Source organism: Salvelinus fontinalis, chromosome 10 (genome assembly GCF_029448725.1).
Source record: "Salvelinus fontinalis isolate EN_2023a chromosome 10, ASM2944872v1, whole genome shotgun sequence".
Classification (NCBI taxonomy): Eukaryota; Metazoa; Chordata; class Actinopteri; order Salmoniformes; family Salmonidae; genus Salvelinus; species Salvelinus fontinalis.
The window spans coordinates 16,947,137-16,969,567 of NC_074674.1; the positions used below are offsets into that span (position 1 = coordinate 16,947,137).

The 22,431-nt window shown below is 41.9% G+C and overlaps 3 protein-coding genes across 6 annotated transcripts in view; 1 reads left to right on the plus strand and 2 right to left on the minus strand.

The window, feature by feature from the left end:
- The window catches only part of LOC129863713 (torsin-1A-like), a 28,327-nt gene extending 24,531 nt beyond the window's left edge, over window positions 1–3,796 (minus strand). Inside the window, exon 1 of one of the 4 annotated variants that reach the window (XM_055935905.1) lies at window positions 3,423–3,795. In XM_055935905.1, coding sequence (XP_055791880.1) covers window positions 3,423–3,612 — 190 coding nt within the window. In that variant the 5' untranslated portion in view covers window positions 3,613–3,795. Of the gene's footprint in view, window positions 1–2,496; window positions 2,878–3,422 lie in introns of those variants that run through there. The other 3 variants (XM_055935903.1, XM_055935906.1, XM_055935907.1) reach the window with 3 other exon arrangements.
- A 2,354-nt stretch (window positions 3,797–6,150) lies between these two features.
- Window positions 6,151–12,473, minus strand: LOC129863715 (torsin-1A-like). The gene is made up of 4 exons (XM_055935909.1): window positions 11,770–12,473; window positions 11,181–11,356; window positions 10,832–10,959; window positions 6,151–10,473 (listed from the first exon to the last, which is right to left on the minus strand). Exons 1-4 carry the CDS (start codon window positions 11,953–11,955, stop codon window positions 10,229–10,231), a joined length of 735 nt encoding a protein of 244 aa, XP_055791884.1. The 5' UTR covers window positions 11,956–12,473; the 3' UTR covers window positions 6,151–10,228.
- On the plus strand, window positions 12,272–15,068 carry LOC129863194 (torsin-1B-like). Its single transcript, XM_055935114.1, has 4 exons — window positions 12,272–12,275; window positions 13,195–13,402; window positions 14,077–14,201; window positions 14,564–15,068. Exons 1-4 carry the CDS (start codon window positions 12,272–12,274, stop codon window positions 14,806–14,808), a joined length of 582 nt encoding a protein of 193 aa, XP_055791089.1. The 3' UTR covers window positions 14,809–15,068.
- The last annotated feature ends 7,363 nt before the right edge of the window (window positions 15,069–22,431 follow it).

Genomic DNA, 22,431 nt, shown 5'->3' on the forward strand with positions numbered 1-22,431 from the left:
CTAATAATCCTGTTTACATGGACATCTGAAATTGGGGTACATGATAAATACAGAAAAATAAAAAAAAATATTCTACCATGTTATTTTTTTGGAAGCATATTGGATACGGAGTTTGGACATATGTTTGTATGTGAAACAGGGGCGCAACTTTCACTTGGGACGGGTGCGTTTTTGGTATAGCCTACTGTATGACAAAAGGGGTCTGTATTGAATTTTTTATTTTAGTCGAGCAGTCACAAATAGATTTATTTTTCTTTCATGGCACAAGAGACACGTGTGATTTGTGCCCGTCTCAGTGGACTAATCCATTGACGAGGCCGCGGGATGCGACGGTCCAAGAATATGGGTATTGTGGCTCAGATGCAGATCTCTCTTCCGCTATTTCGTGGGTATTCATTGTTTCGTAACTTCATTGTGTGCATTGTTTGCTGTGCCTATCAATTCCCCATTACATACATCACCAGTAGTAGCCCACATTTACCATTAATTCCCAAAATGTCTAATCTGCAATGTTTGTTTGGTTATGGTAATTTCTGTTAATGCATCCAATATATTTTTATTAGTCATTTACCATTAATTCTCATTGTCGGAGTGGACATGTGTTTTGCAGAACTCACAACCTATGCTACACTTGTGAGAAACAAGTTTGGTTGATTTCATTACATTTATGAGTTGTGTCAATTTATTAATCGTCTTTTGTTTGTAACGTGCCCATTTGGGGATGTCTGCTAGTATTTCTGATTGTCTTAGCTTACCTCCACTAATGAGCTGTGGAGCTTCTCAAAGTAATTTCTCTTCACCTTCAAACAGCAAGTAAACAAATTATTTTGACAATCAATTGTGAATGACAACAGGTCCTTAAAGAATTTGAACAGTATTTCCAGCTCTCCCTTTAGATAACCAAAGCAAAAAATGTAATGCTCTGATCCAGTGGAAACATCATAAAATACCTGATTACTTCTTATCCCTTGCACAAGAAGCCTAGAGATGTGTCTGTCCCGAGATCACTGGCACTGGAAACTGAGGGCCCAGAATATTTTATACAATGTCTCAAGTTTGCTAGCACAAGTTGAGGCGACCCAGTTGATAGTTGATACAATGTTTCAAGATCGTTGCAGACAGGCCATGCAATTTATATGATATTTATGTTTAATTTCTACCTGCAGGCTGCAATGTTATATTGGCTTTATGTAGGTCATTATTATATAGTTGGCAAATGGCAATAAAAGTAACTTTTAGACTTGTATAATTTTTATTAGATAGAATGTAGATTAACCACAGACAATGAATGAGACAAAGACTATTATAAACTAAATTAAACTGTTCCACAAAAATGTGCATATGTAAGTCAAAGCTGGCACGCAAATTGGAAGAAATGGTAAGAAATTGGCACATTGATCTCCAGCTCCCTTTGAGTCATTTGTGTGTCTTTTTTTAATCAAACAGTGTGCTTAAAGCATCTGACTAGTTCAGTAAATACAGTTGATTATGGAAAAAGTTTTAAAATGTTGATTAATCTATTGGTTGAAAGAAAAGACTACTCTTGGTTGACCAAGATTTTTATTGTCAGGGACAGCCCTAGTAGAATGAGCTTTAGATCCACACAAAAAACTGAGGGAGGACCCCCTGCCAGGTTATGTCCCCCGATGTGAACTACTTCTGAGAGGCATAGATAACTGTCCAGGCTGTTACACAACCCGCCGTGATCGGTTAGTCCCATAGGGCAGAGCACAATTGGCACAGCATTGTCCGGGTTTGGCCGGTGTAGGCCGTCATTGTAAATAAGACTAAGTTCCTAAATTACTTGCCGAGTTAAATAAAAGTTACATTTATAGAATTACCTGCTTCACTCGTTCCAAACTGGCAGGCTTGCGCTAACGGTGAGGATACATGCGCAGATCAAACACATTTGGAACGCCTATTTAGGTGTTTAGCTGTCCTTATAATTCTAAAGATTGTTCAGGAAACGAAGTGTTTATTTCGGTTTTACGACGATTAAGATAAGAGTAAGGTGTTTACATTACTATTGCATAATCTGACTACTGCCGTAATCCGTTTAATATCAAATTATTTCCATCCATGTAAACGTAGCCTACTGGTTCTTATTGGCTACATCGAATAATTTTTCTGAGCGTTCCCATTTGGCGATTAGGTTGTAGGCTATTTGGCGCGGGTACAATTAGGCCTTAAAGCTTGGGTTTATGCACCAACACCAAATAGCCTAAAATAAATGACAAACTTCTATGTAGCCTATAGATATAAACTGCACAATGCTGCTACATTTATGGGTTTAAGGTATCGTTTTCTCAAGCCGCCCACCCAATATTTAAACGACCCAAGTCAACCCTCGTTTTAGTAGGCCAACGGTATATTGGTGGAGATCGATAAGCAATGGCAAAATTAAAACGAAAAAGGACTGACTGTGTCTACATGATCAAATAGCCTAAGTAAACCACGTTAACACATCAACAATTTAATATTTAGCTGTACACATACCTGTTGAATTAAAAGCAATCCATTTTGAATCGCAATTTTCATATACATAATTGTATAATTTCCGCCCCACTGCTGCAACTCCCAAACCGACCATAAATGTGGTTGAGATTGGTTCGAACGCATTCACAAAAACACTCGATATCAACACATAATATACGAAGTAGGTTTTGTATGTTGCTTTCATTTTAACTTCAAATAAACATTTAGCTACCAAGTTTATAATTTAGAAACGCAAAGACGTAAACAGTCCAAGTCAGCTATTTCCTCCTACGTAATCATTATGCGACAACACAGGAAACGCAAATCTGTAGCAAAAGGGTCGTCACCAGGTATACTAGTCGCAACTATGAAACTCGGACATTTCCGATTTGCTAACTAGTATTAGTTATACACGTGCAGTGTTCAACGAAACATAAAATCGGGCATTTCCGAGTTCCGAATAGCAGATGAACGCGGCCTAATAAATGGCTAAACCCCGCATATTTATACAATTTATATTCTTACAATTTGATTTTAAACACAACCCTAAGTACACCACCAACCTGAAATGAAGACCAAAAAGCTACATTTGTTCATAAATTTTTACGATATAGCCCATTTTGACTTTGCTGGTTGTCACTCGTTACCACAGCCACAAAAGGGATCGCATTCAAAATCGGCTACGTTCGGCCATGGTTTTTCACATGGATGTCATTCAGCATTTCAGAATTTTAAAGTTAAAACTGCAAATTATATTCAGAAAGCCTACAATGTTAAGGGCCAGAGGTGTTCCGACTGAGCCAAAAATATGCAAGTAGCTAAGGACCACAATACCTTTACTTAATACAAATTAGGGTATGTTCAAAAAACCTAAAGTTGCAACACCGTTAATTGGAAATGCCCCCCAAAAGAAACGTTAACACACCGGTACTAAATGTTCAACGTACCTGAGCTGTTGAAGGAGATCCACTCTGGTCTACAACATTCGTGGAAATAGTAAAACACGTTCTGGTAGGTTGCGAGAAAGCCGGTGAGAGCCGCAGCCATACCAACCGCTATGCTGGTACTGATGGGCTCAATCGCCGCCGTCGCAGTGATGTTCGACAACAGAAGCCCCAACAGAAAAAACGGTCGCATTTTTGGCAGTGTTTACTAGCTAGCTAGCGGTGTATATTTACCTAAACAAACTTGATTGCAGACTGTTAAATAAAATGAGATACAAAATGGTATTATAGAGTATAGCCAAAACACCGCCTGAGCGAGCCTCAACTCTGTGGTCTGAGCTTCTAACTCTTCTATGACATAATGGCGGTCCGCAAACCAGAATTAAAGGTGCATGCTGCCACCTACTGTGCTTTAGTGTGTGGTCAATCACGGTTTACAACATTTCTAAATCCCCCTTCCAAACTCAGTATATAAATGGCGGGCCTTGGGTTCAGAGTTCCATCTCTTCTGCCACACATCTATCAAAATGGCTCTGATTTTACATTTGGCCTCACCTCTACCTAGTGGAACATTAATAACAATTATATCTTGTTTCAAAGCTTTTTTGGCTAATTGGTCTTCGATTTTATTCCCTTCCAAACCCGAATGTGCTGGGACCCAGCAGAATCTCACTAATACACCCATTCTCTCAATTTTCCATAATAACATGAATACCTCCAACTCCTATTAGATTTACCTGATGATGAACTACTGAACACAGAATCTGAACATACTATAATTCTAACAGGTTGTACGTTCTCCACCCACTGGAGGGCAACTATTATTGGCTACAGTTCAAATGAGTACACTGAAAGTTGATGTGTTAGTCTTCTACATATCAGCACATCAAATTCAGGAATGTAAACGCCTGCCCACTATCTGGGTCCTTGGATCCATCTGTGAAAAGCGGTAAAAAAGCACAAGAACTTCTGCCAATGTAATTGTCAACCAGTTTCCCTATATCACTGACTTCTGACCAATCTTTCCTTTTCTCTACCAAGGTTAGATCAACAACAGGATTTGGGAGTAACCATGGAGGAACATCCCCTATTACCACAGAAGGGCCAACCTCCAACTCCCTCAAACCACTCTGATGAGCAAGCTTTCCAACCAAAACCACTACCTTGTCTACTAGTATATTCCCAACAGTCATCTAAAACAGTAGCAGTGGGATGCTCAACCTCACTTAACCCAATAAGCTAATGACAATTTTGTACGCCGTACATCCAAAAGCATCTCACCTGCCTCCACTAGTAAGGCACATACAGGTGTTGATCTAAATGCACCAATACATATCCTTAAAGCTATACACTGGATTTTGTCCAGCTTCTGAAGTCAAATCTTCAGCGCTATTCCATAAACTATACACCTGTAATCAATTATCGTCCTGATCAGAGCTCTATAAATATCCATCAACAATTGTTTGTCAGCTCCCCCATAACCAGAGACCGAGCGCATAAGATTCACCACCTTCTTACACTTTGTTTATGACATGATCTTTCCATTTAAATCGCTCATTGAACAACAGTTGCTCATTGACAACTCCATAGGCATTAAATCAAATTGATCCAATTAACTCGAAAAGAGCGATTTTAAATAAGAAGGCCGTAACCCAGTTATATAAATCTCTCACCAATACCAATTCTTTCCATCTTATTCAGTAGGCCTTCTCTCCACATAGTGTCATAAACATTTTCAATGTAAAAAAAAGACAGTAGCCATTACTTCTTTCATGACCAGTTTTTTCAACTTCATTGTTCACCTTTACTAATGCATTCAAAGTAGATCTACCTTTACGGAATCCACTTTGACGTTGACTCAATAAACCTCTATGTTCCAGGAAATAAGACTGGAAATATGACTATCATCTTTTCAATCAGTTTACACAGGTTAGAGGTCAGTGCTATTGGTCTATACCTATCAGCACATGAAAGGTCCTTACCAGGCATGTTTCCAACCAGAAATAACCCCCTCACTCCAAATCTTCTTAAATAATCCCAGGAGAACATGTATGACCTTATCAGGTAGATGCTTAAACATTACATAGTGCAACTGATCATGACCTGGGGCTGTATATCCACAGCCTTTTAAGGCTGAACGCATCTCATGTATGGTAAAGACAGCATCCAAAGAGTCAACAGTATCTCTTTTCTTATACACATTAACATGACCATTTAAAATCTCACACCTGCGTTACTTATATACTTCATCCAATTAATCCCACTATGTACCCTAGCAAATGTGTTCCCCAACAAGTCAGCTTTTTCTTTATCAGTTAAGGACATTTTTTGACCCACAACCAAAACTGGAATTCGAGAAGACTTGCTTCTTCCAGTCATCTTATTCAACATAGACCATACATCTGACAGCTCAATACCCCTGTCTATTGTAGAGCAGAACTGTCTCCATGCATTTCTCTTGACAGACTTAATGACCCTACGTACTAAAGCTCTCTTCCTTTGGAAATCAACTAGATTCTCAGGAGTCATATTCCTACGCAACACTCTGTAAGTCCTATTTTTTTATTGAATTGCCACAGCGCACTCTTCAGTCCACCAAGGAACCACCTTCATTTTCTCACCCACTTCACTCATTGGTACATATAGATTCACAGCACATACATCAACCAGCCTCTAAAGACAACTGTCCAATAGACTTTAAGCAATGATCTCCAAACTTTTCCCAGTCTGCTTCATGAAAGCCCCATCTTCTGAATGGTACCCTATCTGGAATAGTAACATCAAAGTTTATGGTACACCAAATCTGGAAATGATCACGTCTAACAGTAAAATCATTCATTACATTCACACATAGATGCAATATAGTTAGAAGCTGTTATGAGGTCCAGGCAGGATGTAACCCCTCTAACAACATCAACTCTTGTACCACATCCATTGTTAAGACATACTAATGCTGTGGTTTCTATCATATCTTCCACAATGTACCATTACGCTGCATCGGCAAGATAGAACAGCTGCCTCCGGTAAGACAAGGTGTGGCAGTCTGTGTATATTTGTAAACACCAGCTGGAGCACGAAATCTAATATTAAGTAAGTCTCAAGGTTTTGCTCGCCTGAGGTAGAGTATCTCATGATAAGCTGTAGACCACACTATTTATCAAGTTTTAATTTATATTTTTCGTACCTGTCTATTTACCACCACAAACCGATGCTGGCACTAAATTGAACATTTATTTAACTGGGCAAGCCAGTTAAGAACAAATTCTTATTTGCAATGATGACCTACCCCGGTGAAACCCAGCATCATGCTGGTCCAATTATGCTTCACCCAATGGGACTCCCAATCACAGCCGGATGTGTATAAGGCCATAAACAGGAAAACGCTCATCCAGAGGCAGTGCTCATAGTGGTTGGGGACTTTAATGCAGGGAAACTTAAATCCATTTTACATTGTTTCTACCAGCATGTTAAATGTGCAAGCAGAGGGGAAAAAAACTCTAGAACACCTTTACTCCACCCACAGAGATGCATACAAAGCTCTCCCTCAACCTCCATTTGAAAAATCTGATCATAATTCTATCCTCCTGATTCCTGCTTACAAGCAAAAACTAAAGCAGGAAGCACCAGTGACTCGTTCAATAAAGAAGTGGTCAGATGACGCAGATGCTAAGCTACAGGACTGTTTTGCTAGCACCGACTGGAATGTGTTCCGGGATTCTTCCGATGGCATTGAGGAGTACACCACATCAGTCACTGGCTTCATCAATAAGTGCATCGATGATGTCGTCCCCACAGTGACCGTACGTACAGAGGAATGCTAACTTGTGTCACTGGCATAGAGGGCGTTGGCGGATCAGCCTGTCCCCCGTGCTCCGTGTTGGCCTCGGAGCCTCTGGGGACTGTGTGCCATGCTGTACCAGAGGGGCAGATTGGGAAAGAAAGGCAGACAGGTCAGGTCCATGTGGAGGGGTGGTCAGGTCAACTCCCTGTTTGTTCCTCTCCAGGAAGGATGAAACCATCCGTGCCTCCTCAAATTCCCTTCTTGCTTGACGGTGCCGTCGCTGCTATGCCAGGTCCTTGGCAATGAATTCCCGTTACTGTAGAGCTCTACGGGCCTGCACATCCAATAGGTGACATCGTTCGTCAGCCTGTCATTCCTCCTCAATATGAAGCTCAATTTCCTCCAACGCTAGTAGGACAGCGGTCTGTGAATCGCTGAGGGCTAGTGAATGGCGGCTGCCATGGCCACTTCGAAAGGGGTATCCACTGGTCGAACTCTCACTCCGTCTAGAGTGCCTCGACGATTTCCCATTAGTTAAGGGGTGAGCGGAGCCTGCCTCAGGAAGCTGGTCGACCTGTGCGGTGGGTGTTACCTCCTCCATAGGTTCTTCCTGTAGACCACTTTCCCGTCCCAAAGCAGTTTCCGGTCCCTGGCTCGGAGGGGATGGTTGATGGCTGAAACGTACAGTTGATCCATCACCACTTTGAGCTCTGGTGGGCTTGCCCTTTGATGTGGGAAACTCGACCACATAATCCTTAAGATAACCAGGTGCTTGTCTGGTTCTTCTGGTGGTTGAGGATGAAACCAGGTGCTTGTCTGGTTCTTCTGGTGGTTGAGGATGAAACCAGGTGCTTGTCTGGTCCTTCTGGTGGTTGAGAATGAAACCAGGTGCTTGTCTGGTTCTTCTGGTGGTTGAAGATGAAACCAGGTGCTTGTCTGGTTCTTCTGGTGGTTGAGGATGAAGCCTTCCTTGTTGCTTTAGGCTTTGCTCCTGGATCTTTTATTTGTTCCAAGACTTTTCCCTCAGCTGCTTTCTTCCTCTCTCCTTCCTTCCAGTGGAGACAATTCTTCCTTCTCCATTTCCTTTTCACCTGTCTTTGGTTCAGTCATGATCCTGCTCAAAGGACCATTGAAAGATCAGTGGAATCTGTGTGGGGAGGAATTAATGAGACTGAGGCAGGAATTCCTTTAACCATAAAGTGGTATATTTACTGGGTAGTCTGTGCTGCATAACAAAGGAAACAGAATAACATGTACCCAATCAAATTCATAACATGTATGCAATCAAATTCATAATCAAAGATCAAATCATAACAATCATTCATTATTAACATAATTAGGGAATTCAACAAACCAGTTCATTAGGAAGTCAATAGGAATCATCCTTGAGTCATTTATGCACGTAACTATTTATCATAATCATGAGAAGAATAATACAAACAGTGATCGGTTATTCAATCTATAATCCCCATTAGTTTCATATCAGAATCGATCAGTTCAGCAAATTATGACATTTCATATTTCACCCTTTCAAGTGTCTTCAGATGTACATGTCATTTCATTACATATTAACCATATATCGATGGCATAACTGGCCTGTGATGATCCGTAGGGCTGTGATCAATGACCTTAGGTGTCACGCCCTGGCCTTATTATTCTTTGTTTTCTTTATTATTTTAGTTAGGTCAGGGTGTGACATGGGGAATGTTTATGTTTTGTTGTTTTGGGTGTTTATTTGGTAAAGGGGTTAATGGGTGTAGTATATGGTTTTGTGTTGAGTGTATATGTCTAGCGTTGTCTATGTTGGTTAGTTATCTAGGAGAGTCTATGGTTGCCTGAATGAGTTCCCAATTAGAGACAGCTGATTTCGGTTGTCTCTGATTGGGAGCCTTATTTAGGGTAGCCATAGGCTCTCATTGGTTGTGGGTAATTGTCTATGTAAGAACGTTAGTAGCCTGTATGTTTGTGCACAACGTTTGTAGCTTCACGGTCGTTTTGTTGTTTTGTATAGTTTTGTTAAAGTGTTTTGTGTCGTGTTCATCTTCGTCTTTTAAATAAAAAAAGAGAAGATGTATTCATATCCAGCTGCGCCTTGGTCCTCATTCTCTCCAGTACACGATCGTGACATTAGGTTTGAAGTGTGCGCTCCAAGCCGCTCTCCGCAGTAATAACTATAAACAATAACTGATGGCCCACTCTCCCGATCGCAACAGATATTTCAGATGAAAGGTAACAGATTTGGTGGACTTACGTGGATTCATGGACACACAGAACTTCTGGATTAGATGAAGTTAAGGACGAGAAAGCAGCGAGATCGGGCGATGGAGACTTCCTCCTTTTATGGAGTTGAGATCTGTCGGACATTTCCACCTGACCTAATTAAAGCGCCCCTGGCCAAGCTGAGTAAGTGGCCATGAATTAAAGGATTCTTCCACCAACTCCATGGGTCTTTTCTAACGTGTTATAGATTGTAACTTTAAACCACATTTGTTTCTAATACACAACTAATTTTCACCTGCCACAGTTCATGTGCAGCAGAATTCCATGAAAAAGGAAATCATTATTTGGAGATAATCATTTACAGAATAAACAAATCAGGAACAAGCACCTTGATTGGTTAAAAAGAATAGCGTTTACCCTCAGTGTTTTAAATATATTTTTGTATCTCTTCTTAAATCCACCCTCCTCTCAGTAATCCATCTTCAGGGAGAAGTGACACCATAAGAACAAGACCGTTGATGTTCTCCATGGTTGTGTTGACGGTGAGAGGCCTGAGGGGCGGGTCATCAGTCACGGACTTCCTCACTCCGACTGGCGGAGATGTTCTCATTAAGAAATAGCACACAGTAGAGTAGGAGGTAGATAGATACAGTAGCTGTTCCCTCTGAGATCGTCTACATTACCGTCAGCAACTGCAGACCGACTGATCAGACCTACAAACCACCTTTCATCCTAAATTACCACTCATTATGATTAGATCAGTCAGTCTGCAGCCGCCGGCAGCAACGTAGTCGATCTCAAACACGCACTATGTGTAGTAATCTAGCTTGCTGCCGATGGTCTTGCAGCCATTGACGGAGAAGATCTTATCGCTCTTGGGGAAATAGACCATGTCTCTGGCCATCTTGTCGACCACATCCTGGTTGGGCTCCAGGCCCTTGGCAGACATTTCTGCCATGCCACACAGCAGCACGTGTCTGTACTCCAGAGGCAGGAAGGGGACAACGAAGTCAACTAGGTTCCTGTCCATCAGACTCGAGGGCCACAACCCACCTACACAGAGAAAGGGAGGGAGGGACACCACATAAGATGGGTCAAGAAGAAGCTACCACCAATTGCTTACCCAATCCTCTCAGATGTACACAAGTGCCTAGGGGGTAAGGATAGTCAAAAGATGGGCAGGGACAAGAAAGGCAGATGGACAGAATATAGATATCACAGGTAATCTTTGTATTGAAGGTCTGAAAAGTCTCCAATAACATCCCCAGTCTTCTAACACCAGGCTTAGTAACATAAAGGAGAGAATCCTGACCTTAGAGAAACATGTGCATGATTTGTTAAATATGAAAAATATTTACTAAAGTGCATAAGTTAGGCTTCAGCCCTAAAGAAGGACACCAAAGTGGCTTACTCTTCTTGTTGTTGAACACAGACAGGGAGAGAGCTGGTTCTAAGTCATGCAACTTTATCTCCTCTCGGTCTCGACCTGCTTTCCAGAAGTCCAGGGCCACCTGCGTGATTTGCCCTCCTCCAGCATTGCTATGGAGATGAGAAAAACAAACTAGTAGATATTAAAGTTGCACTATGCAGAAATGGCCATTTCCTGGTTGCTAAAACTAATAGTTTGCCTAATTTCAGATTGTGACAAAATAAGCTAGTATAGTGTAGAGAATCATTGTACTATCTAAACCGCTGTAAAATATAGTATCCAAAAACAACACAGGAATTCTTATCACACACTGCTGGTCTGTCTGGCCTACCTGAGGAAGATGAAGATGGCTTGGCGGTACGAGACCCCATCCAGATTGTCGTAGTAACTGAGGTAGGGCTTTATACAGTCGTTTAGGCCAGGGTGCATCTTGTCCATCCCGTCAAAGATGAACATGGAACGTGGGCAGTTGGTGACGTTGCCTTTGATCCACTGCTGCAGCTGAGACTGAGGGATGGTCACAGCAGTAAAAACACAGACTTATCTACAGCAGTAAAGATCGCTTACAGCATAGGTGCAAAAGACATAAAAAAATAAAATAAAAATCTGATATACATCCTGTATCATATAGAACCCTCAAATTCAAATCTTTGACCTGGAAGCCAGTTCCACTGCTTTTTTGTTCTTCATTCTTCCCATTCAACCAGGGATCGATTTAGACCTGGGACACCAGGTAGTGCAATTAATTATCAAGTAGAACAGAAAACCAGTAGTATTCCGGACCTCGTAGGGTAAGATTTGAATATCACTGATAATGAACATGCATAAGAATGATATTTTTTTTTACAGCCTAATTCTCCATTGAGATTTTCCCTGCCACGGTTACTGGGGATTACAATATAACAAAATACATGTTTTACCTTGTAGTTCTCAATCTGACTCGAATGAGGAAAGTGCACTGTAGACACAAACTGATGGACGCAACTGCTGGCCATGCCCTCCTTGTAGATGTTTTCAGCTATCAACTGGCTGACTAAGTTCTTCCCTGTGCCAGTCCAGCCATGTAGAGAGAGCACCAGGGGCTTTATAGGGTTTTTATTGTTCATGAAACCCGTTACAGCTTTCTGGATGACTCTGGAGGCAACATGTTGACCAAACAGCTTCTGATCTAGGGCCACTTCCAAACCTGATGACAGGGAAGGAGTTGATTATTAGTGTCAATGAACAGGACGTGCTAAGAATACACCACCATTACTTCTATACTAATTATAGGTGGTTATCTTGATAACGTGATTAGTTACGCATATAGGGCACAGCTGTTAAGTAGGCTAGCGGTGCACGAGTTAGCTGTTTGTTCACTCTTACCCGCCCGCAATTGCTAATAACCCATGCACAACCACCTGACTGTCATGACTTTCCCTCATGGGTGAGGATCAAAGGTGGCAGACCCCCCCACCAGAGTGGAAGAAGAGGGGGAGTGGGGCCGGTTGTATGACTTTAACGACCGGTCGTAAACTCTCTCCCTCTTCCACTGCGGTATGGAGAAGTCAAAAATCGTTTTTCATATAAACTTTGCCAAGTCCGTAACCACGCCCACGTGAGCACAGACATTATGCCAAAATGATGGGAAAACTAAAACTAAAAGACCAGTATACGAAGGTGAAGACGAGACTACACATTCACAGTCTGTAGCTGTACAGTTGAAGTCGGAAGTTTACATACACTTAGGTTGGAGTCATTAAAACTTGTTTTTCAACCACTCCACACATTTCTTGTTAACAAGCTATAGTTTTGGCAAGTTGGTTAGGACATCTACTTTGCCCTCCTACCGCCTCCTCCACGTCTCCTGATGTACTGGCCTGTCTCCTGGTAGCGCATCCATGCTCTGGACACTACGCTGACAGACACAGCAAACCTTTTTGCCACAGCTCGCATTGATGTGCCATCCTGGATGAACTGCACTACCCGAGCCACTTGCGTGGGTTGTGGACTCCGTCTCATGCTACCACTAGAGTGAGAGCACCGCCAGCATTCAAAAGTGACCAAAACATCAGCCAGGAAACATAGGAACTGAGAAGTGGTCTGTGGTCACCACCTGCAGAACCACTCCTTTATTGGGGGTGTCTTGCTAATTGCCTATAATTTCCACCTGTTGTCTATTCCATTTGCACAACAGTATGTGACATTTATTGTCAATCAGTGTTGCTTCCTAAGTGGACAGTTTGATTTCACAGAAGTGTGATTGACTTGGAGTTACATTGTGTTGTTTAAGTGTTCCCTTTATTTTTTTGAGCAGTGTATATTTTGCGGCTATGCTGTAAGCAATCGTCACGACTGTAGATAAGTCTGTGTTTTTACTGCTGTGACCATCCCCCAGTCTCAGCTGCAGCAGTGGATCAAAGGCAACGTCACCAACTGCCCACGTTCCATGTTCATCTTTGACGAGATGGACAAGATGCACCCTGGCCTGATCGACTGTATAAAGCCCTACTTGGATTACTACGAAAATCTGGACGGGGTCTCGTACCGCCAAGCCATCTTCATCTTCCTCAGGTAGGCCAGACAGACCAGCAGTGTGTGATAAGAATTCATGTGTTGTTTTTGTAAAAAATTATAGTCAAATATATTAGACATACATCATCCTATCTTTCCCACAACTTAATGACTCGTTGTAGTAACCATGGTTTTACTTGCCTAAACGTCAGCTGTCAATCAGATACTGCCCCCAAAACTAAAGTTCTGTTACTTCTGATTTTTTATTTTGCTAATAAAATCACCACACATGAACCTAATGCATTTAGAAACTACCCCATGTCCGGACCAGTGAGGAAGAAACAGAACGTTGGACCCAGCTTAAAGTGGCAATATGCAACTTTTATGGGCGACCTGACTAAATTCACATAGAAATGTGAGTTTTAAGTCTCTTCATTCTACTTGAAAGCAAGTCTAAGAAGCAGTAGATCAGTTTTGTGCTCAATTTCTATGCTTCCCATTCTTAAGTTTTGTTTTTGTCTTTTACTTTCGGTTTTGTACACCAGCTTCAAACAGCTGAAACAACAATATTATTAGTTGTAGAAAATATATTTTACAGCGGTTTAGATGGTGCAATTATTCTCTATACTAGCTTATTTTATCAGAAACTGAAATTAGGCGAACTTAGTTTTAGCAACCAGGAAATGCATAGTGCAACTTTAATATCTTCTAGTTTGTTTTTCTCATCTCCATAGCAACGCTGGAGGAGAGCAAATCAATAAGGTGGCCCTGGACTTCTGGAAAGCAGGTCAAGACAGAGAGGAGATGAAATTGCATGACTTAGAACCAGCTCTCTCCCTGTCCGTGTTCAACAACAAGAGTAAGCCACCTCTTTGCCTTCCTTCTTTAGGGCTGAAGCCTAACTTATGCACTTTGGTAAATCTTTTTTTATATTTAACAAATCATGCACATGTTTCTCTAAGGTCAGGATTCTCTCCTTTATGCTACTAAGCCTGGGGTTAGAAGACTGGGGATGTTATTGGAGTCTTTTCAGACCTTCAATACAAAGATTACCTGTGATATCTATATTCTGTCCATCTGCCTTTCTTGCCCCTGCCCATCTTATGACTATCCTTACTCCCTAGGCACTTGTGTACATCTGAGAGGATTGGGAAAGCAAATGGTGGTAGCTTCTTCTTGCCCATCTCATGACTGTGTCCCTCCCTCCCTTTCCCTGTGTAGGTGGGTTGTGGCACACCAGTCTCATAGACAAGAACCTAGTTGACTTCTTTGTCCCCTTCCTGCCTCTGGAGTACAGACAGGTGCTGCTGTGTGGCATGGCAGAGATGTCCGCCAAGGGCCTGGAGCCCAACCAGGACGTGGTCGACCAGATGGCCAGAGACTTGGTCTATTTCCCAAAGAGCGAGAGGATCTTCTCCGTCAATGGCTGCAAGACCATCAACAGAAGGCTAAATTACTACACATAGTGCGTGTTTGAAGCCAACTACGTTGCTGCCGGCGGCTGCAGACTGACTGATCTAATCATAATGAGTGGTAATTTAGGATGAAAGGTGGTTTGTAGGTCTGATCAGTCGGTCTGCAGTTGCTGACGGTAATGTAGACGATCTCAGAGGGAACAGCTACTGTATCTATCTACCTCTTACTCTACTGTGTGCTATTTCTTAATGAGAACATCTCCGCCAGTTGGAGTGAGGAAGTCCGTGACTGATGACCCGCCCCTCAGGCTTCCCACCGGTGGATTTAAGGGTGGATTTAAGAAGAGATACAAAAATATATTTAAAACACTGAGGGTAAACACTATTCTTTTTAACCAATCAAGGTGCTTGTTCCTGATTTGTTTATTCTGTAAATGATTATCTCCAAATAATGATTTCCTTTTTCATGGAATTCTGCTGCACATGAACTGTGGCAGGTGAAAATTAGTTGTGTGGTTTAAAGAAATGTGGAAAGAAATGTGGTTTAAAGTTACAATCTGAAATACTGTAGAAAAGGCCCATGGAGTTGGTGGAAGAATCCTTTCATTCATGGCCACTTACTCAGCTTGGCCAGGGGCGCTTTAATTAGGTCAGGTGGAAATGTCCGACAGATCTCAACTCCATAAAAGGGGGAAGTCTCCATCGCCCGATCTCGCTGCTTTCTCTTCCTTAACTTCATCTAATCCAGAAGTTCTGTGTGTCCATGAATCCACGTAAGTCCACCAAATCTGTTACCTTTCATCTGTTACCTTTCATCTGAACTATCTGTTGCGATCGGGAGAGTGGGCCATCAGTTATTGTTTATAGTTATTACTGCGGAGAGCGGCTTGGAGCGCACACTTCAAACCTATTGTGTAATGTGAATGGTCAATGATCACAGCCCTACGGATCATCACAGGCTAATTATGCCATCGATATATGGTTAATATGTAATGAAATGACATGTACATCTGAAGACACTTGAAAGGGTGAAATATGAAATGTCATCATTTGCTGAACTGATCGATTCTGATATGAAACTAATGGGGATTATAGATTGAATAACCGATCACTGTTTGTATTATTCTTCTCATGATTATGATAAATAGTTACGTGCATAAATGACTCAAGGATGATTCCTATTGACTTCTTAATGAACTGGTTTGTTGAATTCCCTAATTATGTTAATAATGAATGATTGTTATGATTTGATCTTTGTGATTATGAATTTGATTGTATACATGTTATCAATTTGATTGGATACATGTTATTCTGTTTCCTTTGTTATGCAGCACAGACTACCCAGTAAATATACCACTTTATGGTTAAAGGAATTCCTGCCTCAGTCTCATCCATTCCTCCCCACACAGATTCCACTAATCTTTCAATGGTCCTTTGAGCAGGATCATGAGTGAACCAAAGACAGGTGAAAAGGAAATGGAGAAGGAAGAATTGTCTCCACTGGAAGGAAGGAGAGAGGAAGAAAGCAGCTGAGGGAAAAGTCTTGGAACAAATAAAAGATCCAGGAGCAAAGCCTAAAGCAACAAGGAAGGCTTCATCCTCAACCACCAGAAGAACCAGACAAGCACCTGGTTTCATCCTCAACCACCAGAAGAACCAGACAAGCACCTGGTTATCTTAAGGATTATGTGGTCGAGTTTCCCACATCAAAGGGCAAGCCCACCAGAGCTCAAAGTGGTGATGGATCAACTGTACGTTTCAGCCATCAACCATCCCCTCTGAGCCAGGGACCGGAAACTGCTTTGGGACGGGAAAGTGGTCTATAGGAAGAACCTATGGAGGAGGTAACACCCACCGCACAGGTCAACCAGCTTCTTGATGCAGGCTCCGCTCACCCCTTAACTAATGGGAAATCGACGAGGCACTCTAGACGGAGTGACAGTTCGACCAGTGGATACTCCTTTCGAAGTGGCCATGGAAGCCGCCATTCACTAGCCCTCAGCAATTCACATACCGCTGTCCTACTAGCGTTGGAGGAAATTGAGCTTCAGATTGAGGAGGAACGACAGGCTGACGAACGATATCACCTATTGGATGTGCAGGCCCGTAGAGCTCTACAGTAACGGGAATTTATTGCCAAGGACCTGGCACAGCAGCGACGGCACCGTCAAGCAAGAAGGGAATTTGAGGAGGCACGAATGGTCTCATCCTTCCTGGAGAGGAACGAACAGGGAGTTGACCTGACCACCCCTCCACATGGACCTGACCTGTCTGCCTTTCTTTCCCAATCTGCCCCTCTGGTACAGCATGGCACACAGTCCCCAGAGGCTCCGAGGCCAACACGGAGCACAGTGACACAAGTTAGCATTCCTCTGTACGTACGGTCACTGTGGGGACGACGTCATCGATGCACTTATTGATGAAGCCAGTGACTGATGTGGTGTACTCCTCAATGCCATCGGAAGAATCCCAGAACATATTCCAGTCTGTGCTAGCAAAACAGTCCTGTAGCTTAGCATCTGTGTCATCTGACCACTTCTTTATTGAACGAGTCACTGGTGCGTCCTGCTTTAGTTTTTGCTTGTAAGCAGGAATCAGGAGAATAGAATTATGATCAGATTTGCCAAATGGAGGGTGAGGGAGAGCTTTGTATGCATCTCTGTGGGTGGAGTAAAGGTGTTCTAGAGTTTTTTCCCCCTCTGCTTGCACATTTAACATGCTGGTAGAAACGATGTAAAATGGATTTAAGTTTCCCTGCATTAAAGTCCCCAACCACTATGAGCACTGCCTCTGGATGAGCGTTTTCCTGTTTATGGCCTTATACACATCCGGCTGTGATTGGGAGTCCCATAGGGTGACGCATAATTGGACCAGCATGATGCTGGGTTTCACCGGGGTAGGTCATCATTGTAAATAAGAATTTGTTCTTAACTGGCTTGCCCAGTTAAATAAAGGTTAAATTTAGTGCCAGCATCGGTTTGTGGTGGTAAATAGACAGGTACGAAAAATATAAATTAAAACTTGATAAATAGTGTGGTATACAGCTTATCATGAGATACTCTACCTCAGGCGAGCAAAACCTTGAGACTTTCTTAATATTAGATTTCGTGCTCCAGCTGTTGTTTACAAATATACACAGACTGCCACACCTTGTCTTACGCTTCGAACACACCGGCTGCGTCATTGCATCACTGCTGCATAACATTTTGCGCAACTAGGCAACTATAGTGATGCAGGTACCTTTTGCAAATGGTCGCATGCGGTTGGACACATGGAGGAGAGAATCATTTTCGCAGTATCCTCAAAACCGTGTCTTTTTGACACAACTGCTGACAGCTACAGGGACATAAACACAAAAAATGCTGCTTGGAGACAAGTGTCCACGATAGTAGGATTGCCAGGTCAGTTTAGTAGTGAGCTTGTGCTAGATGTGGCTAGTTAGCGTTAGCTAGCTAGCTAACCTAGCTTGCTAACCTAGCCAATGAGGTGTGTGTGAAAGAAATAGTCAAATAAATTATGCTAGTTACTACCCCTAATAACTTTACCAAATGTTCATGTTTGAAAGAGTGTGAATGCTAGATAAATAGTAATGGAAATGGTAGATACTACTGTACCCCTGATAATTTGGTCAAATTACCGTGTGTCGAATAAATAATATACTTGGCAAATAAATAAATAAAAAATGTAAAGAAATTATGCAATCAAACTGTTTTTATGTAATCCCAATTTTTTACTGAATGTGTGCAACAACAAAAAAATCTACATTCATATTTTGCTACTCTCTGTCAAGTCCACTCATACAATTTGATGCATACGTTCGATTTATCGAACGTATGCACCACACAGAACGCACTGCAACTGCCTCTGCAACGCAATGCTGCAAGGCAAATGCAGCGTTCCATTGGAAATGAATGTACTTCTGGTGTATCGAAACGCAATGACGCAGTCGGTGTGTTCGAAGCGTTACCGGAGGCAGCTGTTCTATCTTGCCGATGCAGCGTAATGGTACATTGTGGAAGATATGATAGAAACCACAGCATTAGTATGTCTTAACAATGGATGTGGTACAAGAGTTGATGTTGTTAGAGGGATTACATCCTGCCTGGACCTCATAACAGCTTCTAACTATATTGCATCTATGTGTGAATGTAATGAATGATTTTACTGTTAGACGTGATCATTTCCAGATTCGGTGTACCATAAACTTTGTTACTATTCCAGATAGGGTACCATTCAGGAGATGGGGCTTTCATGAAGCAGACTGAGAAAAGTTGAGATCATTGCTTAAAGTCTATTGGACAGTTGTCTTTAGAGAGGCTGGTTGATGTATGTGCTCCCTCTGTGACCACAGATATTGAGTGCTGCGAATCTATATGTACCAATGAGTGAAGTGGGTGAGAAAATGAAGGTGGTTCCTTGGTGGACTGAAGAGTGCACTGTGGCAATTCAAGAAAAAATAGGACTTACAGAGTGTTGCGTAGGAATATGACTCCTGAGAATCTAGTTGATTTCCAAAGGAAGAGAGCTTTAGTACGTAGGGTCATTAAGTCTGTCAAGAGAAATGCATGGAGACAGTTCTGCTCTACAATAGGCAGGGGTATTGAGCTGTCAGATGTATGGTCTATGTTGAATAAGATGACTGGAAGAAGCAAGTCTTCTCGAATTCCAGTTTTGTTTGTGGGTCAAACATCCGTAACTGATAAAGAAAAAGCTGACTTGTTGGGGAACACATTTGCTAGGGTGCATAGTGGGGTTACTTTGGATGAAGTATATAAGTAACGCAGGTGTGAGATTTTAAAAGGTCATGTTAATGTGTATAAGAAAAGAGATACCTTTGACTCTTCTTTAGATGCTGTCTTTACCATACATGAGATGGGTTCAGCCTTAAAAGGCTGTGGATATACAGCCCCAGGTCATGATCAGTTGTGCTATGTAATGTTTAAGCATACCTGATAAGGTCATACATGTTCTCCTGGGATTATTTAATAAGATTTGGAGTGAGGGGGTTATACCTTCTGGTTGGAAACATGCCTGGTAAGGACCTTTCATGTGCTGATAGTTATAGACCAATAGCACTGACCTCTAACCTGTGTAAACTGATGGAAAAGATGAGTCATATTTCCAGGAACATTGAGTCAATGTCAAAGTGGATTCTGTAAAGGTAGGTCTACTTTGGATGCATTAGTAAAGGTGAACAATGAAGTTGAAAAAACTGGTCATGAAAGAAATAATGGCTGTCTTTTTCTACATTAAAAAGGCTTATGACACTATGTGGAGAGAAGGCATACTGATTAAGATGGAAAGACTTGGTATTGGTGTGAGATTATATAACTGGGTTACGGCCTTCTTATTTAATCACTCTTTTCGAGTTAAAATAGGATAGATTTTATTTGATGCCTATGGAGTTGTCAATGGTATTCCTCAAGGCAGTGCTATCAGTCCTATTATGTTCAACATTTTTATTTTTTATTTTTACAAGCTATAGTCCATGTTGAACTATTCTCTATTTAGCATGTATGCATCGTCACTTTAACTGTACATTCATGTACATACTACCTCAATTGGGCCGACCAACCAGTGCTCCCACACATTGGCTAACTGGGCTATCTGCATTGTGTCCCACACACCACCCGCCAACCCCTCTTTTACGCTACTGCTACTCTCTGTTCATCATATATACATAGTCACTTTAACCATATCTACATCTACCTCAATCAGCCTGACTAACCGGTGTCTGTATGTAGCCTCGCTACTTTTATAGCCTCGCTACTGTATATAGCCTGTCTTTTTACTGTTGTTTTATTTCTTTACCTACCTATTCTTCACCTAGTACCTTTTTTGCACTCTTGGTTAGAGCCTGTAAGTAAGCATTTCACTGTAAGGTCTACACCTGTTGTTTTCGACGCACGAGACAAATAAACTTTGATTTGATGGATATTTATAGAGCTCTGATCAGGACAATTGATTACAGGTGTATAGTTTATGGAATAGCACTGAAGATTTGGATTCAGAAGCTGGAAAGAATCCAGTATATAGCTTTAAGGATATGTATTGGTGCATTTAAATCAACGTCTGTATGTGCCTTACTAGTGGAGGCAGGTGAGATGCCTTTGGATATACGGGGTACAAAATTGTCATTAGCTGTTTTAGATGACTGTTGTGAATACACTAGTAGACAAAGTAGTGGTTTTGGTTGGACAGTTGGAAAGCTTGCTCATGAGAGTGGTTTGAGGGAGTTGGAGGTTGGCCCTTCTGTGGTGATAGGGGATGTTCCTCCATTGTTACTCACAGATCCTGTTGTTGATCTAACCTTGGTAGAGAAAAGGAAAGATTGGTCAGAAGTCAATGATATAGGGAAACTGGTTGATAATTACATTGGTAGACGTTTTTAGGCTTTTTTAAAACTTATTTTCACAGATGGATCCAAGGACCCAGATAATGGGCGCACAGGAGCAGTCGTTTACATTCCTGAATTTGATGTGCAGATACGGGTATGTAGAAGACTAAGAGATTAACTTTCAGTATACTCAGTTGAACTGTTGCCGATAATAGTTGCCCTCCAGTGGGTGGAGGACATACAACCTGTTAGAATTATAGTATTGTAGCGACCCGCACAGACAGCTGTGTGTTATGTGTTAGGCTAGGAGGTGGTTGTGTTGTACTTACCAGTACCCAGTTTTCGCAGGGTCCGACATGCCAATCAACCTGCTATCTGCCAATCACGGGAATGCCTGGAATGTTCTGATGCCGAGCATCCTGGCGGTTGGTGGAGTGGGGGGGGGGGGGGGGGGGGGGGGATGGAGCATTGGAAGTTAAGACCAGGTTTAGCCTTTGTTCTCTCTCTTACGTCTGGCCTTCACAAGAGAAGGTCACGGTTGGCTTGTGGGTTATCTTTAATGTATTTGGCGTGGGCTACAGCCAAACAGTAGCCTGTGTAAAGTTGGGTTAATAAACCGTCAATTCGTAAACTCAAGCCTCTGTCTGGACAATTGTTCCTTTATGATCTAGTCAGGTCATTACAGTATGCTCAGATTCTCTGTCTGTGTTGAATAGTTTATCATCAGGTAAATCTAATAGGAGTGGCCTACTATTGGAGATATTAATGTTAAGGAGAATTGAGAGAAGGGGTGTATTAGTGAGATTCTGCAAGGTCCCAGCACATCCGGGTGTGGAAGGGAATGTAATTGTAGACCAGTTAGCCAAAAAAGCTTTGAAAATAGATATAATTGATATTAATGTTCCACTGGGTAGAGTTGAGGGCAAATGTAAGATCAGAGTAATTTTGATAGATGTGTAGGGCTTTTTTGTATTTTCTCAAAAGCAGGTGGCGGCATGCACGGACCGCCATTACATCATAGAAGAAGCTCGAACCACAGAGTTGTGGCTCGCTCAGGCGGTGTTTTGGCTATACCATTTTGTTGGTTAGATTTCTGAACAGGTCTTGTATCCGTGTCTGGACCAACATGAGCAACATTTCCTACAGTAGGTCCACTTATTCCAGGAGTAGCCCTGTTATCTCCATCATTCTGCCTAATAGTTCCACCATTCTGCCTTGCAGCCTCTGCATAAGAGACATTATGAGTGATTTTATATTTTTTGGACTCTATCTGCACCTGGCATCCACCAAATGCTGCACTGTGTTCCCCCCCCACAATTACTACATTTAACTTTGAC